This window comes from Pan paniscus, chromosome 5, assembly GCF_029289425.2.
Source record: "Pan paniscus chromosome 5, NHGRI_mPanPan1-v2.0_pri, whole genome shotgun sequence".
NCBI classification, from domain to species: Eukaryota; Metazoa; Chordata; class Mammalia; order Primates; family Hominidae; genus Pan; species Pan paniscus.
The window spans coordinates 158,361,589-158,387,666 of NC_073254.2; the positions used below are offsets into that span (position 1 = coordinate 158,361,589).

General features: G+C 46.7%; 2 protein-coding genes and 1 pseudogene across 8 annotated transcripts in view; 1 reads left to right on the forward strand and 2 right to left on the reverse strand.

Annotated features, from left to right (window-relative positions):
- Positions 1-1,320: 1,320 nt before the first annotated feature.
- Positions 1,321-3,879, reverse strand: LOC134730559 (MARCKS-related protein-like; annotated as a pseudogene).
- A 53-nt stretch (positions 3,880-3,932) lies between these two features.
- HEBP2 (heme binding protein 2) lies at positions 3,933-23,975 on the forward strand. Of its 3 annotated transcripts, XR_004672195.3 has the most exons (5): positions 4,394-4,768; positions 5,316-5,451; positions 6,141-6,321; positions 13,064-13,338; positions 15,389-23,975. XR_004672195.3 is itself a non-coding variant. In XM_014345457.4 (4 exons), the coding sequence occupies exons 1-4, from the start codon at positions 4,667-4,669 to the stop codon at positions 13,260-13,262; spliced, it is 618 nt and encodes a 205-aa protein (XP_014200943.2). In that variant the 5' UTR covers positions 4,394-4,666; the 3' UTR covers positions 13,263-13,341. The 3 variants fall into 3 exon arrangements, 2 of the variants coding, with proteins under 2 accessions (XP_054970133.1, XP_014200943.2); XM_014345457.4 differs by lacking the exon at positions 15,389-23,975 and having other exon boundaries at positions 13,064-13,341; XM_055114158.2 differs by lacking the exons at positions 13,064-13,338; positions 15,389-23,975 and having other exon boundaries at positions 3,933-4,768; positions 6,141-6,279.
- NHSL1 (NHS like 1) overlaps positions 22,970-26,078 on the reverse strand; it is a 274,952-nt gene continuing 271,843 nt past the window's right edge. For all 5 annotated transcript variants that reach the window (XM_057302599.2, XM_063605470.1, XM_008953046.4 and 2 more), the window contains one exon: positions 22,970-24,995. In XM_057302599.2, coding sequence (XP_057158582.2) covers positions 24,260-24,995 — 736 coding nt within the window. In that variant the 3' untranslated portion in view covers positions 22,970-24,259. The remainder of the gene's footprint in view (positions 24,996-26,078) is intronic.

The window sequence follows — 26,078 nt, forward strand, 5'->3', positions numbered from 1 at the left end:
GCCTTTACTAAGTAAATCGAACTTAGTTCTGCATAATAATAGATCTGACAGAACCACTAGAAAGTGCCATGAGTCCTCAGGCCACTGCACAGTTGTTGGGGCAGGAAAGGGCAAGGAAAAGAGAAGACATCAGTTGCTTTAGAAGCACTAGGCCCATACAATGGGGTATTTCTGGCAAAAAATTAAGTACTGGTACATGCTACAACATAGATGAAAACATTACACTAAGAGCAAGCAGCCAGTCACAAAATATCGCATATTACTTTTGTTGGTTTGTTTGTTTGTTTTGAGACAGAGTTTCACTCTTGTTGCCCAGGCTGGAGTGCAATGGCGGGATCTTGGCTCACTGCAATCTCCGCCTCCCGGGTTCAAGCGATTCTCCTGCTTCAGCCTCCCAAGTAACTGGGACTACAGGCGTCCGCCACCACACCTGGCTAATTTTGTATTTTTAGTAGAGATGGGGTTTCTCCATGTTGGTCAGGCTGGTCTCGAACTCCCAACCTCGGGTGATCTGCCCTCCTCGGCCTCCCAAAGTGCTGGAATTACAGGCGTGAGTGACAACACCTGGCCTAAATATCACATATTATAACACATGATTCCATTTGTACGAAATATCCAGAAGAGGCAAATCCATAGAGACAGAAAGTAGGTTAGTGGCTGCAAGGGGTTGGGGCAAGGGAGATGAAGAGTGACTGCTAAGCTACATGGAGTTTCTGTTTGGACTGATGGAATGTTCTATAATTAGAATTAGATAGTAGTAATGATGTTTGTACAACACAGTGAATATACTAAAAACCACTGAATTGTACACTTTAAAATAGTGACTGATGCTATGCGAATCATATCTCAAAAAATATTTTAAAGCACCAGGTGCACTGTTTTAGTCTATTTTCTATTGCTGATAACAGAAAATCTGAATCTGGGTAATTTATAAATAAAAAGAATTTATTTCCTATAGTTATGGAGGTTGGGAAGTTCAAGGTCAAGGGGCCACATCTGGTGAGGGCCTTCCTGCTGGTGGGGTCTCTCTTCAGAGTTCCGTGACAGCACAGAGCATTACATGGTGACGGGGCTCAGTGTGCGAGCACAGGTCTCTCTTCTTCCTCTTATAAAACCACAAGTCCCATTCTTGTGCTAACCCAATAATCCATTAACCCATTAACCCATGAATGGATTAATTTCAGAGCCCTCATCACTCAATCACCTCTTAAGGCCCCACTTTTCAATACTGCCCTATTGGGGATTCAGTTTCAACATGAGTTTCTGAAGAGATGAACATTCAAACCATAGCATACACCCACTAGGATGATTATAATCCAAAAGCCAGATAAAAACACGTGTTGATGGGGATGTGGAGAAATAGAATGCTCATACCTTGTTAGTGAGAATGTGAAGTGGTGAAAAAACAGTCTGGCAGTTTCTCAAAAAGTTAAACATAGAGTTACCATTTGACCCAGAACTTCCACTCCTAGATATTTACCCAAGAGACATGAAAACATACATGCACACAGAAACATGTACATAAACATGTAGAGCAGCTTTATTTATAATAGCCAAAAGTTGAAAATGGCCCAAATGTCCCTCATCTGATCAGTTGATAAATAAAATGTTTATCCAATGGACTATTAATCAGCTATAAAAAGAAATGGAGTACCTGCCACAACACAGATGAACCTCGAAAACACTTTGCCAAGTTAAAGAAACCAGTCACAAAGGACCACATACTATTATGAGTCCATTCATATGAAATGTTCCAAATAGACAAAACTATAGAGACAGAGAACAAATTAGTAGTTGTCTAGGCATAGGGAATGGGGAATTGGGAGGTGGTGGCTAAAGGTTATAGAGTTTCTTTAAGGGTGGGAAGTGATGAAAATGTTCTCACCTTGTGATGATGGTTGCCCAGCTCTAAAGATCCTAAAAACCATTGACTAGTACACTTTAAATGGGTGAACTATATGGTATATGAATTATATCTTAATAAATCTCTTGGAAAAAATAAAGAATACATCTAACAAAAAAAAATTTAAGGGATATTTATTCCTTTTCCAATTGTTATAATAAAACCAGGTGGAAGAGAATGGTTGTAGCAGTTAGAAAAAAAAAAGAATACAAATCTGGGGTTTGGCCATTAAAAGTTATTCATAAAAATGAGAGAAGAAAAGGCAAGAAGAAGTTATTTCACATTACAGACCTCTCCCTGGCCCCAAAGCCTAATATGTGCTTACCGAGTCAAAAAAGAGACACAGTTGATTCACAAGCTGAAGGTTTGAACTTGAATAGAACCCTAGGCAGGGCAGTGCCCCCCTGCCCGGCCCAGGTGCCACTAGGCACAGCACCAGAGTAAAAACTCAAAAGCGGGGAGGCCGGACCCTCGAGGTTTGGGAGTTTAAGCACCCAACTTCTGGCTCAGGGATTTGGGGAGTAGGGTAAACAAAACCTACTTGGAAAAGAATTGGGGAAGAAAACCAAAAATTGCCTTCTGCAGGGCTGGGGACAGGGAAGGAGGCAGGGCCAGGGAAAGGCACATTTCATATCACTAATCTAACTTGGGAGGCTGTGGGGGACCGTCTTCAACTAGCCTTACGAGGAAAGCCACATGGCCGATTGGAGAATCCACAGGAGGGAGAGAAGGAAAGGGAATGTAGCTGGTAGGATGCAATAGCCCCTTCCTTTCTGGGCACAGGAGGGCAGCCAGGGCACCAGGTCCAGGCAGTAACCTCACAAGAACAGCAGTTTTTGCAGCTTAGAGATCACCCACCTGGCCCACCCAGCTACTCATTCTGCTCAGCGTGGGCTGGTGTAGGGCCACTCTCCGCCCCAAGGGAGTGGACAGCTCTGTAGCCTGGGGCCCTGCCTCTTCTTCTGAGGCAGTACTGCCTCTGCGCCCTTGGCCTGGGGCTCCTGGCTCTCAGGGGTGGCAACAGCCTTCCCTTCCTGGGCAGCGCCCTTGTCGCTGCAGGCATTGATCTTCCCCCACTCCTGTTCTTCCTCCATAGGTGAGGAGGCAGAAGAATCACCCCACCCTCCTTCCCATTTCTCTTGAAGGACAAGCTGCTCTTAGAAACCCTTCTTGAAAGAGAATTATTTATTTATTTATTTATTTATTTATTTATTTATTTTAGACAGGGTATCACTCTGTTACCCAAGCTAGAGTGCAGTGGCGCGATCTCGGCTCACTGCAGCTTCGACCTCCCCAGGCTCAAGCCGATCCTCCCACCTCAGCCTCCCGAGTAGCTGAGATCACAACCCCAGCACACTCAGCTTTTTTTTTTTTTTTTTTGGAAGGCAGCTATGCTCTCCACTATACTATCAACGCTATTTTATTGTATTTTTGTAGAGACGGGTTTTCGCCATGTTGCCCAGTCTGGTCTCGAACTCTTGGGCTCAAGCGATCACCCCTGTCTTGGCCTCCCAAAATGAAGGGATTACAGGCGTGAGCCACCGTGCCTGGCCTTGAAAGGCAATTTCGTCTTCTTGGAAGTCTCCTTGCGAGGGAGGGAGCCTCCCCTTTGGCCTCAGCACCCTGGCTAGGGGGTGCTGGCTCCATGGCATTGCCAATGGTCCCGGCTGCCTCTTCTGTTCACAGGGGCCTACTCCCCTTCACCCTTGGGGGATGTCACCATTGCTTTTCACGTGGCCACCCTCCTGTCCGTTGGCTTTCGCGTGGGGAGTGCCTGCTTCCTCTGCGGCGGTCACGTCGCCCCGGAGAGCCTCGGAGCTCTGGCTGCCCACGATGGGAGTCCTCTGGGGGGCGCCGGAGCCGTGCCGGGTCCCCGCCGCAGGGGACAGTAACGCGGAGTCGGCCTGGCCGGCGGAAAGGGGGTGCTGGGGAACAGAGCCGCACCCCACTCGGCTCGGGAAAGCCCTGGTAACCAAAATTCTTGAAAAGCACTAGTGTCTGGCCTCGGCACTAACTCTCCCCGAGTCTCGTTAAGCCTGCGGGGATGACTCAGAGGGTCTGGGGTCCTGTCGGGGAAAAGTTCAGAAACCAGAACAGTTCCAGATTCTCTCCATATGTCTGTGGTCCCACCACCTCCTCCGCAAGGGACCCTGAAAGCTGTCTGGGACCTAGGACAACTTCTTGGGATGAGTACGGCCATTCGCCCTGGCTGATCCCCAGGAGTGCGGGCAGGGGCCGCGGGGGTCGGGTCGCCAGCCGCCACCTCCGGCCTTTCTCTGCCTGCGGTGCGCTGGGACACCCTCGAGGCGGCTCAGCGCCCGCGGTTCCCGCGGGCGGGGCCGCGGCAGAGGCTCCCAAACCGGTTGCACAGAAACAGCGCCACCCCCTACTGCCCGCGGGGCCACCTGTGTGTGCCTTTCCTTCAAAAACAAAGGCGGGGCGGGTGCGGGAAGTGCCTCAAAAGAAGGCGGGCCGAAGCGAGGTGCGGCTCCCTGTCGCCGCGGAGGGGCGGGGGCAGGACGCGCAACTCCGGCCGGAGCTGTCCGGGGTCGTGAGCCGGCCCCGCCTTGGTGGCGGCGCCCCCTCGCGGTCCAGAAGCAGACGCATCGGGTGGGCTCGGGTCTCCAGCCCGGCCGGGAGGAGGGTCCGGGTCTGCGGAGCGGGGACTCGGGGCCTCGGCGGGGCGCGCACACGCAGGCGGGGCGGCCCGGGGTGCGGGGCCTCTGCGCGGCTGACCAGGCTCCCAGAGCGTCAGCGCCGCCCATGGCCGAGCCGCTCCAGCCAGACCCCGGGGCGGCCGAGGACGCGGCGGTCCAAGCTGTGGAGACGCCGGGCTGGAAGGCCCCGGAGGACGCCGGCCCCCAGGTAGGCGCCGACTCGGGAGCGGAGGGGCTGGGCCCGCCTTCCGGCTGATTTGCAGTGAGGCCAGCGGGTCCCATAGAGTTAAGTAAAAAGCACAATTTTTTAAATGGTCCCAGTCCCTACCCCCTATGCTACGCAAACGAGAAACCCCGGTCATTTAGCTCTACCCTCCCCCCTACCCCAAGTGCAGGTCCCATCTCAATTTCTTGTCTTTGCGGGGTGGTGGGGCGGGGAGGAACTGGTTACGTCCCAGAACGCGCGGTGGAACCCTCCGAACCGAGGGGGTGTAATAGATGCTTGTCTGAAAGTGTGAATCGAGTCCCCAGCGTGTGGGGTTGGGGCCGCTGCGGTCCCTAATCGCAAGGAGGGGAACCTCGTGGAGGGGAACCTCCCAGACCTAAGGAGCGGGGACCTCAGGCCGGACCCCGGGGCGGTGCAGCCCTTAGACAGGCCGGCTCCAGGTCGACCCGAGATCATGGCACCGGTATTTTTGCATCTCACTCCTACCCTCTTAGAATTGCTTCTCGAAGTTTTCTCTGTTCCACTTTAGCCCGGAAGTTATGAGATCCGACACTATGGACCAGCCAAGTGGGTCAGCACGTCCGTGGAGTCTATGGACTGGGATTCAGCCATTCAGACGGGCTTTACGAAACTGAACAGCTACATTCAAGGCAAAAACGAGAAAGGTAAAAGCAGTTTTCCTTGTAATTGTGCATATTGTGAAAGAGTCCCCGGGCTTATTATTGAGTTTTAGCTTATTAAAGAAATATCCTTTATAATGGAAAAATAAGCAAGTCATCAAAGACTTGTCTTGTTTTCAGACAAGACTCCTCAGGACCAGGGTTACACTGGGTATTACTTTTCAACCTCTGTTCTCTGATTTTGCTGGATGAACTGGGGTTTGGTGTAACTCGTGATAAGTCCTTTTCTATGGCTAACACCTCAAGATAATTTGGTGACTGGTAGGATCAGAGACGTCAGGAGGCAAGAAGGTACCAAGATTAGAAGCATCAAGTCATAGCTTTTGTTCTGGCTTTGCTGCTATTTATATTTTAGCAGGTCTCTTAGCCTGTGGGACCTCATTTTCTGAATGGTTAGAAAAAATAATTTACTGACCATGTAATCTCTAATTTCCCCTTTTATCTCTAAAAATTAAGAATTTATTAACCCAGAATATCAGTATACAGAAAGTGGTTTAATGTGGGCAGTGAGCAATTGAGTAATTTTGGCCTTACTGTTTTAAGATGAAAATTATTTTAAAGGTAAATATGTCAATAATGTGAAGTAAATCAAGAAACCCAGATCAAAAAAGAATAGGTTAAATGTTTAAAGCTGTCAAAAATACACTAAATTTGCTTTCATTTTTATGTCACAGAGATGAAAATAAAGATGACAGCTCCAGTGACAAGCTACGTGGAGCCTGGTTCAGGTCCTTTTAGTGAGTCTACCATTACCATTTCCCTGTATATTCCCTCTGAACAGCAATTTGATCCACCCAGGCCTTTAGAGTCAGATGTCTTCATTGAAGATAGAGCCGAAATGACTGTGTTTGTACGGTAAGTGGTAGATAATTTATAGCCTTGCTGACTGCTAGTTTTACTTGCGTGCACTCACAATTTAGCTCCAGTGCAATTTCAAAAGGCTTTTCACCCTTCCATAAAATCAGGTCTAATGCATTTTGTGATGTTTTCCTACTGGCTTTGTTGTATATGTTACTGAGGTCTGTCACAAGATAATAATCACTTCATTTAATGAGTCTATTGCATGCCCTTCATATAAGACATGGTGCAAATTATATGCTCCCAAAACAAAAGACTGCAATATAGTTAGACCTGAACAAAAATACCTTAAAACAGAAGTCTTAGTTTGTTCAGGCTGCTGTAACAAAATACCGTAGGCTGGGTAGTTTATGAAAAACAGAAATTTCTCTCTCACATTTCTGGAGACAAGGAAGTTCAAGTTTAAGGTGCTGGCAGTTTCAGTGACTGGTGAGGGCCCGTTTCCTGGTTCATAGATGGAACCTTCTCAGAAATGCCCTCATGTGGTGGAAGAGGCAAGGCAGCTTTATTGGACATGTTTTACAAGGCTCTACCCTCATGACCTAATCACTTTCCAAAGGCCTCATCTCCTAATACTATCACATTAGTGATTAGGTTTTCAAAATGTGAATTTTGAGGCCCAGCACTTTGGGAGGCTGAGGCAGGTGGATCACTTGAGCCTGGGAGTTAGAGACCAGCCTGGGCAACATGGCAAGGCCCCATCTCTACCAAATGTATATATATATTAGCCAGGCCTGGTGGCACATGCCTGTGGTCCCAGCTACTTGGGAGGCTGAGGTAGGAGGATCACTTGGGCCCAGGAGGTCGAGGCTGCAGTGAGCCGTAATTGCACCAATGCACTCCAGCCTGGGTGACAGAGTGAGACCCTGTCTCAACAAAAAGAAAAATGTATATATGAATTTTGGGGAGACACAAACATAGAGTTCATAGCATTCTGCCCTGATCCTGTAAAATTCATATCATCTCACATGCAGAATACATTCATTCTATCCCAATAGCCCCAAAAGTCTTAATTCATTCCAGCATCAACTCAAAAGCCTAAATTCATCTAAAGATCATCAAAATCAAATCTGAGGCTCAAGGTACAGTTCATCCTGAGGCCGATTCCCCTCCATCTATGAGCCTGTGAAATCAAACATATTATATGCTTCCAAAATACAATGGTGGGACAGACATAGGATAAATACTGCATTCCAAAAGGAAGAAATGGGAAAAAAGAAATGGGTAACAGGTTCCAGGTAAGTTCTAAATCTTCAGATTAATTTTCTTTGACTCAAAGCTCTTCCCTCTGGGCCCACTGGGATGAAGGTCCCACTTGTGAAGCTCTGCTGAACAGAGGTTGGGCCCCCAAAGCTTCAAGTGGCCCTGCCCATGGCTTTGGATGGCCCAACCCCACTGCAGCTCTCACAGTTGGAGGGACCCCACCCTGCAGCTCTACCAGGCTCGAATTGCACACCGGTGGCCCTCCCAGTCTGGTGTGCCCGGCTCCCATGGCTCTGTTAGCCATTTCCCTATTGGGGACTCACTGCAGTAGCTTGGTCTCACTGTGGCCCTCTGCTTGGGTCACATACCCAAGGCCCTGGGCAGCTCCATCCTTCAAGGTGGAGGTAGCCACACCCCCACAGCTCATGTACTGACAGAGGTCGGCACCACATGGATGCTGCTGAGGTTAACTGCCTGTGCCTTCCGGAGGGACAGCCATCGCAGCCCAGGCCACACCTCAGCCCACTGGAGCTGAACCTGGGGCGTCCAAGGAGGGCTGCACTGGAATGCAGGAAACAGATTGGTGAGGCAGTGCTAGGCAGTGAGTTCCAAGGCCCCCCAGGTGCCCAAAGACCCTCCTTTGAAATTGTTCTGCCCTCCCCAGGCACTGAAACTTGGCATGTGATGGGAGAGGCAGCTCATAATTTCTAAAATGCCTTTGGCACCATTCTTCCATTATGCTGGAGAATAGGTCCTGGTTTCTGTTTAGATGGCAGTTCCACATTAATCTCCTCATCGAAGGGTTGCTTGGCCTTACCCTTGTTCTCTCTCGAACAAGCTTTCTCATTTCTTTTAATATGGATAGGCTAAGAATTTTCCAAATGTTTAAGTTCTGCTTCCCTTTTGATTAAAAATTTACTCTTTAAATTCTCTCTTCTTGTATTTTACTATCAAGAGAAGCGAAGCCACATCTTCCATTCACATTTTGCTTAGAAAATGTTCAGCCAAATATCCTATTTCATAACTCACAAGTTGTACTGTCCACATTACACTGGGACACAAACACAGTTTCTTTGCCATGTCATGACAAGGGTCACCTTTCCTCCAAGTTCCAACAAATGTTCCTCATTTCCATCCGAGACCTTATCAGAATGGCCTTTACCGCAAATCACCATGATCCGGTATGACTCCCACTCTCTCCTTAGACTGCCGTTGCCATCCTCAGCAGTGCCTCTGTATCTGCCACGTGGTTACTGTCCTCTCCCACATGACCCTTACAGCAGTCATGTGTGGACGAATCTGTTCCCTTAATACTTGCTTATCCTTTAACTTTCAGAGTGTCACTCTCTTGTCATTTCTCCTGTCCCATTTCTTTACCTCCATTGGCTCCTCCTCAGCTCCCTACCCTAGGATCACTGTCGATATCTGTTTTAGACCCTCATTTCATAGCCGACTTGTCCTGGGCAACCCATTCATATTGCTTCAACTCCCTGAATCGAATGATTCTCACATCTATTAAGTGTCTCCAGATCTGATTTCCCTACTTGTTGGACATCTCTCTTTGGGGTTGGGGGAATCAAACTCAACAACCCTAAAAATGAGCCTTCGCCCAATTCCCACATCTCTGATCTTATAGTGCCTGTCTCAGTCGAGGGCCTCATCAGCCAGATAGGATCCTCTTTTTTTTTTTTCTTTTTTTCTGAGACAGGGTCTCGCTCTGTTGTCCAGGCTGGAGTACAGTGGCATGATCATAGCTCACTGCAGCCTGGAACATCTGGGCTCAAGGGATCCTCCCACTTCAGCCTCCTGAGTAGCATGTGCCACCACCATGCCCAGCTAATTTATTATTTTTTGTAGGGACAGGATCTCACTATGTTGCCCAGGCTGGTCTTGAACTCCTGGGCTCAAGCAATCTACTTATCTCAGCCTCCCAAAGCATTGGGTTTACAAGCATGAACCACCATGCACAGTCAAGACAGCTTCCTGAGCAAGGAATTTACAGTCACCATCAGCACAATGTTCCTGACAATTGATTCTCAAATCTGGCCCATTCACCTCAAAAATGATTCAGGGTTTTGTTCCCTCCTCTCTATCACCATTGTGACTTATTCGGGTCTTCCTCTTCTAGGGACCGCACTAAGTCATCTTTGTGTACCCCAGTTCTTGGCACATGCCTGACATTCCCAATAGATACTGGGATGTTGATTGATCTTAACTGAATTATTTCTTGACTATTTCACTTCAGTAGCCTGCAAGCCGTCTTCCCTGCCACCAGTCTTTTCCTTTCCTCTTCCACACTGGAACTGTCATCTTTCTTACCACAATGACAAAAGCCCAAAATCTCCGTTGGATTCCTCTTGCCTCCCCAGGGAAGCTCAGATTGTTCACACAGTGCACAGTGCCACATATGACCTGGCCCAGCCCTGTCTCAGCAGCTCCCCTTCCCACCACTTGGGCTTCTCACCCTTCATGTAACATGCCATGTTCTTCCACATCTTGTTACCTTTGACCTCAGGCACGTTAGTCCACTTTTCCTTGCTAAAATTTCCCTGTTTTAAACTGCGTGTGATCATAATACTTACTATCTCTTAGGGTTGCCATGAAGATCGGATGAGTTAATTTATGTAAAACACTTGGAACATGAGCATCAAGCATTCCTAGCTCTAGTACTCTCTTTTTCCTCTTCCTGGAGAGCCCACTGCCACCCTACAGGACAAATGACACCTTTTCTGTGATGCCTTCTTCAGTTTCTCCACCTAGCTAGGTACTCTGTCCTGGTGCCCTTCTATTCTTCTTCTTCTAAGTAATAGTGGCTTGTTTATAGACGGAAATTTCTTCAAGAATATGACAGCATGTTACTATGTCCATATATTCCACCCCCTGGCAAGGCAGGCACGTGGGGGTGAAGGAGGCAAGCACCATATATGTTGTCTGTGTTCTGAATAAAGCAGTGAATAGATCATTGTGAAACAACACACATTCAGAGAACAAAAGCTTATTTCTAATTAGAGGGTTCAGTATTTGATTTTAAGGGAAAATGAATTTGAAAACAAATTCCTTTTAGGCAGAACATGCTAAGCATTGGTTATTCATTAAGGAAATAAATAATACATTTAAGAGCCAAAATGTTTCTTTTTTTTTTTTTTTTTTCTGAGATGGAGTTTCACTCTTGTTGCGCAAGCTGGAATACAATGGCGCAATCTCAGCTCACTGCAACGTCCGCCTCCCAGGTTCAAAGTGATTCATCTGCCTCAACCTCCCAAGTAGCTGGGATTACAGTCACCCCCCTCACTATGCCTGGCTAATTTTTATATTTTTAGTAGAGACGGGGTTTCACCATCTTGGCCAGGCTGGTCTGGAACTCCTGACCTCAGGTGATCCACCCACCTTGGCTTCTCAAAGTGTTGAGACTACAGGCGTGAGCCACCATGCCTGGCCCAAAATGTTTCTTAACCCATGGTTCAGAATTATATTCAATCGACATGAAAATGATAGAATGGAAGAGTTATATCAACTCACCTGCAGTGTTTTATTTTGCATACATGTGCATGCAGAGATTCCTACACTTGACAGGATTAAAAGGGAACTGCATGCCAGGAATGGTTCTGGGTGCTGGGTAGACATTGTTATATAAAACAGACATGGTTTGTACCCTTAAAAGAGATGACACCTCAGCTGAAGCGTGGTAGGATTGATTTTTTGCACTGGCACATTGATAACAGAACTTATACCAAAGAAGGCATATTAGGAAAGTTTTTGTTTCTCAGTGTTTCTTATTCTTAACCCTCAAAATCAAATTCATCATGCTTGCACGTCAGCAGCTCAGCTAGGTCAGTGCTGTCATGATTTAATCTCAGGATGTTTTTGTTTATATACTGTAGAATGTATACTTAAACTTTTATTCTCTTTTCCCACTTTTTGTTTTAATCTTTTGACTGTCTTTTCTTCCACTTCCCCACAGCAGCCTCCTGACTGGATCCTTCCTCACCAGTCTATTATATGTCTGCCTATATTCTAATCCAGATCTGATCAAGTTGCACATTTCAGCTCAACATCCTTGGAAATAACCTCAAAAGGCCTTAGGCTAATGCACAGGGTTCTTCCTTCTAGTTCTGACTCACCTTCCTGACCTCATTTTATGCCTCACTATGAAAACACTTGGTATTTTTAGATTTATGGTCTCTTTCCTATCACTCCCCTTTCTTTGTTCAGCAAAACCATCCTCCATTCAGGCCCAACTCAGATGATTCTCCTTACCCCAGATTTAATCACGTCCTCAACGCTCCCACAACACTTTGATCCTGTCTCTGTTTAAAACCCTTCTCAGAGGCCGGGCGTGGTGGCTTATGCCTATAATCCCATTGCTTTGGGAGGCCAAGGCAGGTGGATCACTTGAGCTCAGGAGTTTGAGACCAGCCTAGGTAACACAGTAAGACCCTGTCTCTACAGGTTTTTTAAAAAAATTAGTCCGGTGTGCACCTGTGGTTCCAGCAACTTGGGAGGCTGAGGTGGGAGGACTGCTTGAGCCCAGGAGGTCAAGGATGCAGTACGCTGTGCCACCATATTCCAGCCTGGGCAACAGACAGAGTGAGACTCTGTCTCAAAAAAACAAACAAAAAAACCTCAGGATGTATAGAGAGAGCTGCCAAAACGTTGATCTCTTCCATTGGATCATAAATTCAGAGAGGTGAAAACTGTATCATATTCATCTGTAATCCAGTGTTTATTCTTTTCCTTAGGAGAGGGAAAAAGGGGCAATGTGCAAGTGAAAATCGAGTCTGGAAAAGGGGCTTCTACAGGGGCGTTGGTGTAGTTCTCTGATCAGCAGCACCGGCATGGATGTGGGAGCTCGGAGGACATACACTCTCAGGCCCCACCCCAGACCTGAATCTGCATCGTAGCAAAATCCCCAGGTGACCTGTATGCATGTTAAAGGTTTGAGAAGCACAGGGTAGAGCACTTGAGATTGTGTAGGTTCCAAATCCACCTGTCAACAGATGGAAGGAGGGGATGCATCCTCCTGGGTTTCCTCAGTGCTTCTGAGGTCACATGGAGACTGGGAATCACAGGCAGGAGTGGTCAGTTCATCTGCTGAGAGGGAGTAGCTTTTTTTATTTTTATTTTTTGAGAAAGAGTCTTGCACTCTGTCGCCCAGGCTGGAGTGCAGTGGCGTGATCTTGGCTTACTGCAACCTCCACCTCCCAGGTTCAAGCGATTCTCCTGCTTCAGCCTCCCAAGTAACTGGGACTACAGGCGTCCTCCACCACACCTGGCTAAGTTTTGTATTTTTATTAGAGATGGGGTTTTACCGTGTTGGCCAGGCTGGTCTCGAACTCCTGACCTCAAGTGATCCGCCCACCTTGGCCTCCCAAAGTCCTGGGATTACAGGTGTGAGCCACCTCGCCTGGCCAAGAGGGAGTAACTTTGAAGCTGCACTTCACTCAGCATTCACGGTACTAGCGCCCGCTTTTTGCTTCAGACTGACATTCACATCGGTATTAAAATCATTCACAGTTATTTCCTTTCTCCTTTGTAGGTCTTTCGATGGATTTTCTAGTGCCCAAAAGAATCAAGAACAACTTTTGACATTAGCAAGCATTTTAAGGGAAGATGGAAAAGTTTTCGATGAGAAGGTTTACTACACTGCAGGCTACAACAGTCCTTTCAAATTGCTTAATAGAAATAATGAAGTGTGGTTGATTCAAAAAAATGAACCCACCAAAGAAAACGAATGAGAAAAATGAAAGGAAGTTCTGCTGTCAGAGGCAAAACATCTGTTTATCATAGACATCAACATGACCTATAAGTAAAGTGCGTGTCTAGTGTCTTCTATTGAGAGTACTACTATTAATTAAGCTTATTTCCAATGTGCCTTTTTAATGCTTGAAGTTTTATCTACATACACAGGTAACAGAGGACAGTAGTCTGTAAACATATAAATTGGTCATAACTATCGTGGTCTTTATTTCTGTGAGGATCTAGGGAAATTTCATGTCACTTCCCTCCTTCACTGCATCACAATCATATTCCCTTTTTTTTTTCTTGGATTTGTGTCAGTTGGATGATATCCCCTCCAGATAGTATCAATAAAATGTTAAAATTATTTATCTTGTGTGGAACCCCTAGGCTGTCAGGCCCGGAGAGGTGAAATTCAGCTGGACACAAAAATCAAATTGTCTTTTGTGGCTGCCACCATTACATTCTCTGTTGTATGTATTGCATTCCCTCCTGCACCCTCCCACTGCCCCACTGCACAAGAATACTCCATGTAACTCCATTTAAATGTAATGAATTCATTCCTTTCTTTCTAGTCTCCACTTAACCCCCTAAAAATCTTGCTTTTTCCCCTAAACATTTCCCTGAACGGTCACATATTTTCATTTATTCTTTAACTCATTGTAGGGAGTCCCTGCTATGTTCCAAGCACTCTGCTAAGGACTGGGAGGTGGTGGTAAGAAAACCTGTGTCCCAAGCCCCTCATCACTGACTTCCTCTTCACTAACTCCAACAACATCTTTCCACCTCCTTAACTATTATTTCATTCACCCTCCCACTGTGAACACCACAGACAAGGCCCCTGGCCTCATGGAGTTTACATTCTAGAGGGTGAGGGAGTTCAACACAAATAAGATGCTTGAAATTGGCAAGTGTGATGAAGAACAGAATAGGGCAGTGGGGTAGAGTGTGGTTAGGTAGGGTGTGGTGGAGATCACATAAGGTGGTCAGCAAAGGCCTCTCAAGAGACAGTTGAGACTTGAATGACGAGGAGGAGTCAGATGAAAGCCAGGGGCAGAGGTGAGGGGAGCATCTTGGGCAGAGGTGACAGTGTTAAAGGGAGAGGCCACGTTCAGTACCCAGAACAAAAAGCTGCACACACTGCTTGCTGAGCAAGAGAGCATTGCTCTTGTAGGGCACGGTCTCTCGGATAAAGAAAACTGCTGACCTTATGCAGGGTTTTAGGAAGGATTAACAGACTTTCAAAAGCATTTAGGAGTTGAGGGAGCTTTAGTTGTGGGGATGCAGTTACCAGAGTGAGGCCGCTGCTGATTAGCATGATTTAGAAGCCTAGTTTGGAGGTGAGGTTACTGATGGGAAATTGTCATTGATTGTTTCTGGTACTTAATTGCTACTGTGGCCAAAGGATGGTCAGTTTTATTCAGGATTTGAAGTGGTGGCAGACAACGTGAGGTGTGCCACTCAAATTCACCTTCAAGAAAGTACCAGCCGCCCAGCTGTGAGGGGTGTGGTTCGCTGACAGTCTCTCCGTTACCGTCTTCAGGGTCCACGCCAGATTTCAAGATAAGGACACACTATTCTACGGGAGAGAGGGACCTAGTCTACAACTGAGCAAGGCAGTGGTAGCTGACAGCATGCTTTTTTCTGGCAATTCCCAGCCAATAACTGAGCAAGGTGGTGGTATAAGACCTAGCCATTTAGGCCAGGTGCAGTGGCTCACAGCTGTAATTCCAGCACTTTGGGAGGCTAAGGTGGGAGGATTGCTTGAGCCCAGAAGTTCAAGACGAGTCATGGCAACCTAGTGAGACTGTCTGTCCAAAAAATAAAAAATTAGCCAAGCGTGGTGGCACACGCCTGTAGTCCCAGCTCCTGAGGTGAAAGGATTGCTTGAGCTCGGGAGGCGGAGGTTGCAGTGAGTCCTGATCATGCCACTGCACTCCAGCCTGGGTGACAAGAGCAAGATCCTGTCTCAGAAAGAAAGAAAAAAAAAGTCCTAGTCATTTCTACCAACTCGAAACCCCTCTAATAAGCAGTCTCTGCTCTGGAGCTTTTTGGTGGGCTGCTAGAGACTTTGTGAGATCCTACCGTTCCTCTGCTCAATCCTGCTTTTCCCTTTTCCTTTCAGAGATGTCACTTCACCAGTTTTGTACTCCTAACTCCATCTCAGCCTAAAATTGGCACAATTGGTACCAGTGGCCCACGAACGTAGGTGGTAAGACAAGACAGCATTTGCAGGCTGAGTGACTCACTGTCTGGCTGGCTCGGAGGCCCCCATCCCTGGTGGATAGGTGGCACAGACAGTCCCTGGCACAAGAAGGCTGTCCAGTGATGAAGACTTCAGATGAAATGGCATGCTGGTGCAGGGGAACGCAATGACTGGTGGGTGATTTGGGTGTCTCAAATATGGGAAGGGTGGATAAAAGAGACAAGGACAGTGGGCTTCCATGGTTATTGCTGAGTTGGATTGACGTCCTGCAAGTGGATAATGAAAAGCTGAGGTCAATTAACAAACAAAACTAAGTGTGAGCCGCAGAGTCGCTGTGGTAGCTTGCCAACAATCCTCATCTCGTGCTGTAGCCAAGCAGAGCAAGCTGAAGGCCAAGCACAGGATTTGATGGTAAAAGTAGCTAGCAGCCAACAAATACTCAACCAAGCCAGGCCTGTTAGATCAAGGTTGGAATCAAACTTGGGAACCTAAAACATGGGATGGGAGCGTTTAGTGGATCTCCCCAACCATCTGCCTCCCTAGGAAACTCCCTGAATATTCAGTTCCTTCAGAAGAGGCCCACCCTTCCCCATGAAGAGCTGGAACTACCCTCCCTTCCTGCCTCTTCCCTAACACAAGGGAAGACAGTGTCCAAGGTCTTTCCCCATGAAGCAAAAGGTGTCCCTCAGGACTGGTCCCTCCCCTTCTCCTGGCTACCAGGCCTATAACGAGACTTAAGTCACAACATAACTGATTGCGGCTGAGGGGTCTGATGAGGGACAAATGGGATCTATGCCAGAGGAGCCACCTAACCTGGCGGCATGTACTGCAGGGGCCAGGGGTGTACTCTTGGGACTTGATCCTGAGGGTGCTTGGTCAAAGGGGCTGGGTTTATACTAGATAAAGGAGAGGGTATATTGACTTGGGGCTCTCAGGATAGAGGATTTCACACCATGAGAAAAATGCCAGGAGATAATACAGACTCATTGCTCTAGGGCAGCTTGGTAGAAGCCTAGAAAGAGTGATCAAAATGTTGAAATGCCCGAATGGCTGGGACAAACAATGGAGAAAGGAATGAGAAGGCTCAGGGAAGGGAGCATGCCGGCATGGATATATGAGGCAAGGTGACCCATCAGACAATTATGTTCCACGGGAAGGCCCAGGGGACCCATCCTTCAGCAAGGCCGCTGGGAATGCACTGATAAGCGGGCTTGAGCATCATGAAGGAGCTCAGCGCTCCTCGGCAGGCTGGGGCTGGCAGGAAGGGCTGTGATGGAACTTCGCTTGCTGAGAGCAATGTGGATGATGATGAGACCTTGAAGAGCCCAGGTGGCAGTGCCAGCCACAGAAGCCAGGGTGCCATCAGTATCCTGTTAACCACTAAGCTCCAAATGGCAGCCGAGGGGTCCTGACCTGTGAAGTCTCATGGAAATAGTTGGTAGAACAAGGCATTCCTAGGGACAAAAGAGCTGACTAATCAACAAGGGTAAGGCTTTATATATAATCAAAAGTGAGCAAGAATTGATGAGCAGGGGACTGAGAGAGATCACTCCAATTAAAAAACAAAAACACGATTCCTTGCCAGTTTCTAGTTCAGTTTTCTGACCTAGAGCTCATTAATTGCAGAGGTGACTGTATCCTAGGGGAAAGTTTCCTGCAACATTTCAGCAGGTGTACACAGTAATGATCCCCTCATTCTTTTTCTAAAGGATCTATGGCCATTTACTCAGGTGGCTCTACCCTGGGGAAAGAGGAATACCTGGATACGTCAGGGTCCAAGTTAACGTCTGATACCCAGAAACCCAAAGAGTCATTACAGTTCCTCCTCCTCCCATTAAAATGGGAGCATACAGAGGTTAGAAAGTAAATGTAGTTCTAATCAAAGTTTGGCTTACAGCAGATCTCCTGGGCCTGCAGGTTATCTGCCTAATCCCTGAATGTATAATTGAGACTGACATCCTTGGCAGGCAGAATAACCCCTACATTTGTTCCTTGACCTGTGGGGAAAGAGTATAAGCTTCTAAACTCCCTCTCCTCCAATCAGGGCAGTAAACCACAATAAATATTGCCTTGAACAGTGTTTTTTAAGCACCTCGGGTGAACATCTGCTTCTGGCCATGATGATGAATTGGGAACCCAATTTACCTGTCCCTCTTAAACAACTAAAAGCCCAGACAAAATATATGAAACAATGGTTTTCAGACACTGAAAGTTCATAGTACAGGACTGTGATCTCTGCGAGAAGGGGGAATAATGAGGTGAGTCCAGTGACTGCTCAAGCGAATGGCCTGGAGGCAGTTTCTAGGCAGCAAAGCAGGGAGGGGGAAGCCAGAGACCAGTGGTCCTGCTGTGTTGAGGAGATGGAGATCAGTGTCACCGGAGGCCAAGGTGAGTAAGTGAGAGGAAAGGAGGCAGCAGCACACACACAAGAGAGTGCTGTAGATCTGCAGTGGGTCCCCTGGAGTCCTTGGTTGAGTGAAGGTGTTAGAAGAAACTACTTAAGCCAAGAAATGAGTAACTGGAAAGTAGTAGAGCAAATAATTTACAGATCATCTATGGGGCTGGGAAAAGTTTGTGTTTCCACTAGCCAGAGTAGAAATAACTCATAATTCATGGGTCATCAGGTGGAGTCCTCCAAAGGGTGTTGCCTTAGTACTGAGGTCAAACTGTCCCTAGACCAAAGGCTTCTTGGGACTTCCCCTAACAAAGCTTAAAGACAAGCCTTGGAAGGATCAAACTAATTTCAAGAAACTTAACTGTGAATCAGAATAAAACCCAATACCATTTATAGGAATATAACAAAATGCATCAACAAACAACATAACACTCATAATTACCAACATTCAGTAAAAAATTACTGGAAACAGAGAAATATAAATTATGGCCCATAATTAGGAAAAAAAAGAGTAATCATTAGAAGTAGAACCAGAAGTGACAGATATGAAGAAATTAGCAGCTTGAATTATGTGATGTGGCAGATCTTATGTATTGGAGGTAGGGGGAAAGATGCAGTGTGGAATAGATGACAAGGCCCAATGAGAGAATCACAGTGCAGATCCCTGGGGCCCTGAAGCAAGGTGGTTCTAACCACAGGAGAGAATCATATGCTTTTTGAAAAACAGCCTCTGCTGTGCTACTGGGCCCTGGTAGAGAGGGAACGTTGAGACCCAGTGATGCTGTATCCAGAACTGCTCATCTTAACTAGGTCCTGTGGGAAGCACTAAGTCATAAGCTAGTAGGATCGGCAGCAGCCCATTGGAAGATGGAAATGATATGTACAGGAGCAGTTCCAAACCAGACCGGAGGACATAAGCAAACTGCAAGAGCAATTATTCCAACCGCCATGTCTGCACAGTGGCACCTACATCCCCCCTCCCTGTGGTTGTTGGAGGACCTGTATGATCCACTGAAGGAAGAGGAATGCTTGGGCTTGGTTTATTGATTAGTTATCTTCTGTAGTTGCAAGCTGAAAATGGACCCTCACTCAAAGGTGACATTGAAAAACGGGAAAAAAATTGCAATCTTCCTGCAAAAACTGGGCAGAATTTTTTGAGGTACACTGGATCATTCACCTTGTGAGGGAGGACAGGTAAAATATTTATGGAAATGGCAGAAAATGGCCTGCCAGCTGATCAGGAGTTTGGGAGGAAAAAACGTGGATTAGGAGGTCTGGGGTAGAGGCATGTGGATGGGCATATGGAGTGAACACAGAAGTTGAAAAACTGTATCACATGTTAATGCCCACTAGATAGCACCCACCACAGAAGAGGCACTAAACAACCAAGTAGATGAAATGACTTAGCCTGTTCTATTAGCTTTTGCCAGTGCCCACCTCAGTGCTGGTAAAATGCACACACAAAGTGGCAGTGGTGGCAAAGATGGAGGCTATGGATGGAACCCACCAACATGGGCTCCCACTTACCAAGGCCAACTTAGACACTGCTCACTGTGACTCTCCAACCTGCCAGCAACAGATACCAATGCTGAGACCCTGATGAGGCTGTGAAGACCAACTAGTCACTTGATAGCAAATTCACTATGGTAGGCTCATTCTTTCCTAGAAGCACCAGCAGTTTATTCACACAAGGACAGACTTCCTATTCTAGGTATGTGGTTCCTTTCGGGCCTACAGGGTCCTGAACACAATCTAGGGACTTACAAAACATCTGAACTGTCAGCGTGGATTTGCTGAATATGTGATCTATACATGTTAACACCCAATCAGGGAGAGTTCGCCAGTGGCCATAGGATCCACTGCTCCTATCACATACTGCGCCACCTAGAAGCTGCTAGACTGATGGAATGTTGGCATGGCCTGCTTTAGTGCCAGGTGGGAGACAATACCCTGCCAAGATGTGCCACCATCTCCTGCACACAGTATACTTATTGAATCAGAAAGCCTGTATGATGCTGTGTCTACAACAGGAATATATAGATTTCAGAACCAAGGAGTGGAGGCAGGAGTGACCCCACTTACCATCACACCCAACGAACCACTGAGGGACTTAGTACTTCCCATGCCCACAACTCCAGGTTCTACAGCATCAGAAGTCCTAGTTCTCAGAGACTGTATACCTTCTCTAGGCAATATTGCAAGAATCCCATTGAACTACAGTCTGCTGCTACTATGTGGGCACTTTGGACTCTGTGTTCAGGGACCAGTAGGCAAGAAGTCACCATCTAGTCAAGGGTAATTGACCCTGAACTGCAAGAGGAGGCAAGCCTGCTGTCAGAGGATAGGGGCAAGAGCAATGTGTGTGGAACTTAGCGGATCCACTGGAGGCACCCTCTGTACTCCTTGCCCAGTTGTAACTGAATGGACTAGTGCAGCAACCCTGGTCTGAGAAGGGTTTGGCTCCCAGGAGGTCAGGACCCTCAGGAATGAGAGCTTGGTTTATACTATCAAAAAAGCCACCAAGACCAGCAAAGATGACAGTTGTGGGTGACGGGAATTTAGAATGAAGCAGGGAGTAATGAGGACCAGTTGTGGTTCCAAAACCATTTGCAGGAAGGTGCTATAGTTGGTACTACCAAACTCCTCTTTCAACATTTATCCTCAGGAAGAGAGGTCCATTGGCGCCCTGGAACAGTCACTCTCTGCGTGTTTTTGGGAAAATGGATCCACATAGGCAAGGGGTGGACCACGGCAGGCATAGAGTGGTGCCACTTAGATCCCCCTTCAAGACAAGATATGCCATCCAGCTGCAAGGAGTGTGGGTAGCTGGCAGCCACCAGCTGCTACTTCACCAGGATCCACCTTAGCTTTCAAGCTGAGGTCACGCTATTCTCAAGACAGGAGGGGTTGGTGGCCAATGATTTCACTAAATTATGGAAATGGAGAGCATGCTTTTCTAAGGGGGCCCTCTTGCCAAAGACCAAGCAAGGCCATGGTACAAGGACCTGTTTCAGTCCAACACAGGACTCCTCCAATGAGTGACCTTTTTCCCAGAGTTCCCCTGGGATGGCAGCTCGCCTGCTCTCCCTGCCTCGTCCTGCTTCCTCTTTTCCTTTCAAAGGTGCTTACTCCAATAATAAATCCTTTGGTATTCTAACTGTCTACTTCTTGAAGAATCTAAACTGGCAGTAGGATCATGCCCCTCACTGATAGCTCAACCACGTTTTCTATCTTTGGGCCTCCTTGTCTTTATCTAGCACATGAGAAGCATTTATTAGGACTCTTTTTCCCCCATTGCTGAACAAATGACTACAGATTGCTCTACCTCTTGTTCTGTGAATAAAGGCTGGCCGCTGTGGAAGGTAGGTCAGAGCAGGCAACTGAAACTGTATTACAGTTACCGAGTGGCTTATTAAGGAAAGTGGCGCAAGAATCAGGTCCATGTTTCATTCAAATGACCCTCCATTCCTCCAACAACATCCTCACATCTGCCAGAGCAAATTATGCTGCTGTGCTCATTTGATGATGGAATCAGCATCGCATGCAGGCTGAACCCCTACTACGGCAGACCCAAGAAAGCCACTCTTTCCCCTCTCCTCCTAAGATGCCACCACAGAGCAGGGTGCCAGTGGTGGGTGGGGAGAAAGACGGAGACACAGAAACGTCTCCTTTTCACTGTGATTCTCCTAAGGAATATACAGTCACCCCCACAGGAAAAGCAAGAGTTCAATCAAGATTCTTCAGAAATAGTAGGATGGCAGAAAGCAGATCACATTGAGGTTGTTTCCAACTGACAGACCAAGCAGTCATTTGTTTCTCTCCCCACTGATAGTAAAAATAAAGTGGAAATAATTTAGGGCTGGGGCTTCTGTGATTATCTGGAACTTAAAGTATGAGGGTATGAGAGCCATCAGATCTACCCCTGTGGAGCTTTTTAAGATGCGGTCCATAACAGAAGCGGGCCCCAAGGAGTAGAGTAGCCACATGGAAGGTGCCATGTTTCAGGGATGAGTCTCGATTCTTCTCTCCCTGTATTTCATCCATGCCTGTAAGAAGTTCTCACGTCTCTCCACATGCCACTTCATCTGAACTGCCAGGCGATAGGTTATTCGTATTTTATTCCAAAGTCCATAGGACACGATGTGGACTTGTTTTTCCACTTGCCCTTGTAGATGGCGCCATCCAGTGTCTGTGATGTTCCACCTCCTCTGTTGGGTTGTCACCTCCCCCAGAGACCTTCTGGTCTCACTGCTTTTCTGTTTGTATCCAGCAAAACACTCAACAATTCTGTATAAGAACACCTATCTCATTATTCAAAAAAAAATGCATGTATAAATAAAAAGAAATGTTTCAAATATTTACTTTACAATTGTTTTATTCAAAGCAAATTAAATACAAATGTATATTTTTCATTAAAAATGGGGATTTAAAAATAGTTTTATAATTAGTGTTATGTTGCTTTATCTTATCTTTGCATAAATTATGTATTAAAGGTTTCTGATATCCATATACATTCTAGTCTTTTTTAGGCAGCTATGAGAAGATTTCACATTCAAAAGCCAACGCCACTTTTCTAAAGAACAAACGATCTTTGTGCCAAATTAGTAGACAATTGCTCCAAATCTCTGGTCTTGACTTCCAGTTGTGTGAAGAGCAGTGTTTTGTTTTTTTCAGAGAAGGGAAAGAGCCTTCATTCTTTAGGTTTGTTTTTGCCTCAAAGACATTTCTAAATGGGTATCTAAAGTTTTAGTTTATAAGTCTCATAATGATTTGACCCATGCAGTCCAACTTTTAGATAGTATTTCCATACCCCCCAAAAGCTGGCAGGTGGTAGTCGCACTAGATTCAGACCAAGACTCTCCGCATTGTCATCCTAGGTCCTTCTAATGGAGAAGACAATACTCTAGTTTATTTAACAAATAAAGGAGTCTAAGTACATGGAAGTTAAGGGAGTAAGGGTGGGGGTAATGAGATTATTACATTAAAATAAAGACTTCACACACTTGTGTCCCATGTCTAAAATTGTTGAAAATCTCATTGGAGAAGATTAGAAGTAATTAGCAACTCAATTATTTATAAACAAACATAAAAACGCACAAACCAAATGATGCAAAAAAACCTTTTTAATCTAAAAATTCATTTCCCAGGGCTAATTGATAGCCAGGCCCTACCAATTTTTATCAGTTTATTTGACTAACAAGAGCTATTCAGCATTTTCTTCAAAGTAAGATAATATATAATAGATTTTGATAAATCTTTCTGAATTAGGACATGATACTGTAGGCAGTTCAAGGAAAAAAAAATAGCCATAACTTTTTCTTTGGTGTAACCAAAAGGATATCCAAAAGTTAGCAAATGTTGACATTTCAAGTGACAGGAAATTGCCTAATGGAAGTTTAAACTCTGGTTAAAAAAAAAAAAAAACTGTTGTAAAAGGAAAAGCTCCACCCATAGTTCTGTAGTGCAAGTTTTCAAATTTAATTCTGAAAAATAATTTTATTTCATAGGCAGGAAACAAATTCCAGCAGTGTATCACTTACTCCTTTCCAACCCTTCTCTCTCTATGTCCACACCATCACTTCAGTTGTCAATGACCTCAGCTGCTACTCAAGGAGGAAATTCATTAAAAAATTACCCACACTTCTAAAAATCAGGCTACAATTGTGTGTATGTGGCTGCACAGCAGCAGGCACCAGGTTACAGCATTGCCACTTCTACGTTTGTCATTTTTACAAAAAAGAAGCAGTCTACCTCCCCTAGAAAAAAGTACCTGAACCAATTAGTCACTTAGCCCCTTCCCAGCCTCTCCGTGCTCACCAGACCTGCCTCACCTCAGCAGCACACGTGTGCATATATCTGTGTGTTCTGTGCATTAAGAACCAGCAACTCTACTGCCTCTTTCTTGAAGTAACATCTTCTCCTTACAGAACTCGCTGATTTCTATAAACGTAATGCTCTGAAAGCAATTACCGCCTAGTCCAGAGGACTCCGCTACTCTACCAAGCTTAAGTCTGGCTTGCTTTCTTCTATTTCTGTACACGTTGTTTGTGTATATGTGTATTTTTTAAAAATTAAAAAGTGTTGAAAATGCACACACACACACACCCAGCATTTAGCAAAAAAAAAAAAAAAAAAAAAAAAAAAAAAAAAAAAATCTTCCCCGGGAAGCACTTTCAGAAGTTTAAGCTTCTACTTGTTCTTAAGCCACAGGGCAAGTGCCAGGTGAGTCCTAAATAACCGTTCACTCACACTGCCGGGCTGGCAACCCCGGGGCCCACAGCACAGAAGCAGAGTGGGCTCCCCGGGTGAGCCAGGGAAGGGCGCCTAGCAGGCTTCCTAGAGTGCTGCATTGCTCATCTCCCCCCGGGTCACCTGGGAGAGTTACGTTCTTGGCCCTAACTCTCCTCGCTCAGAGAACCGCCACACTGTGGGGAGGGCTCTCTGCCCTCTGCACTGGCTGTCCCATCCACAGGGCCGGGGGCCTGGGGCTGCAGGGAGGCGGCAGGCCCCTCCCCACAGAGCAGGCCGCCCTCGTCCATCTCCTCCCTCGCCAGTCCGTCCAGGGAACATCCCTCCGCAGCGCCCAGAGCCCCGCGGGCTATGCTGTCCACAGGCTCCACGGCTTCCCCTTCTCCCTCCGAGATGACGGTCATGGGGCTGCTCTGGATCCGGTTCCGCATGCTGTACCTGCTGCTGGCGGCAGAAGGCGGCGTTCGGCTGCGGCCGTACCTGGGGCCGGAAAAGGACAGACTCCGAGGCATCAAGCCTTCGTTCTTGGCCCACTCCTCCTGCGCCCTTCTGTTCTTGCTTGGGGAGCAGCTTGACGGGCTCTCGGGGGCATCTGGGGAAGGCTCTGACCTCGACCTCTGGAATCTAGGGTCTGTGTTCTTGAGCATCTCTGCTGCAGACATGCGGGCGCTGGTGTCTGAACGACTGCCCTTTTTCAGCAGCAGAGCTTTGAAGTTGTCACTGCTGGTGCTGCTCTTTCGGATGCTTCTCTGAATCGACCCCACTTGCTTTGGAGAGGCCAGGCTTGGGGCAGCGCCGGTGGGTGTCACGGGCGGGGAGGGAGAATGGTTTCGGGAGTGGTCATCATCTGAATCTCTACGGCCGAGGACTTTCCTTTTGGATCTGAGATTTAATAACATTAAGAAGAAGGTTAATTCCCACGGGACCACAGGCTGTCAGCCACAACCACTCTGCTCTTATCGCATCTTCAGGTCACCATCTACTTAAGATTCACTTTCAAAAAATTTATTTTTGACTGGGCACAGTGGCTCACACCTGCAATCCCAGCATTTTGGGAGGCCACGGTGGGAGGATCACTTGAGCTTAGGAGTTCGAGACCAGCCTGGGCAACACAGTAAGACCTTATCTCTATTCAAAAAAAAGAAAAAGTAATAAATGCATAATTTATTTTATTTTTTTGAGACTCACTCTGTTGCTCAGGCTGGAGTGCAATAGCGCAATCTCAGCCCATTGCAACCTCTGCCTCCCGGATTCAAGCGATTCTCCCTGCCTCAGCCTCCCAAGTAGCTGGGATTACAGGCGCCTGCCACCACGCCCAGTCCAGCTAATTTTTGTATTTTTAGTAGAGACGGGGTTTTGCCATGTTGCCCAGGCTGGTCTCAAACTCCTGACCTCAGGTGATCCGCCTGCCTCGGCCTCCCAAAGTGCTGGGATTATAGGCGTGAGCCACTGTGCCTGGCAAATAATTTATTTTTAACTTTGGAAAATTTCAAACACCCACACAAAAGAGAACAGCTCACTGCAAGACCGCATGAGCCCATAACTCACCTATGATAATCATTAATTACGGTCACCCTTCTTTTGTCTCCACCCTCCCTATTTGAAACAAATCTTAGACACTGTATTAACTTACTTTGGATAGAACCAAAAGTTTTAATAATGGCCAGTTTTCCTTGATCTCTCCTAGACGGGCTGATCCGGAGTGAATTTCACATGCTGACCCTCCTTTCTTTCTATGCTTCCTTTTCTTGTTCCATGCCAGAATATCCCCTGTACTAAGATGTACCCCACTCCAGGTCCTAGAACAACTCCTCAGCTTCACATTCTCAGTTATTCTAGAAGTTGCCATCAGACCAGTCTTCCTCAGCTCTTCCAGGACCATGTGCCAACTTCTAAAATCCAGCCTTCCAGAAAACAAAAGCGAACTCTCCATGCCAGACCCTGCTTCATGATCGACTCAGCAAA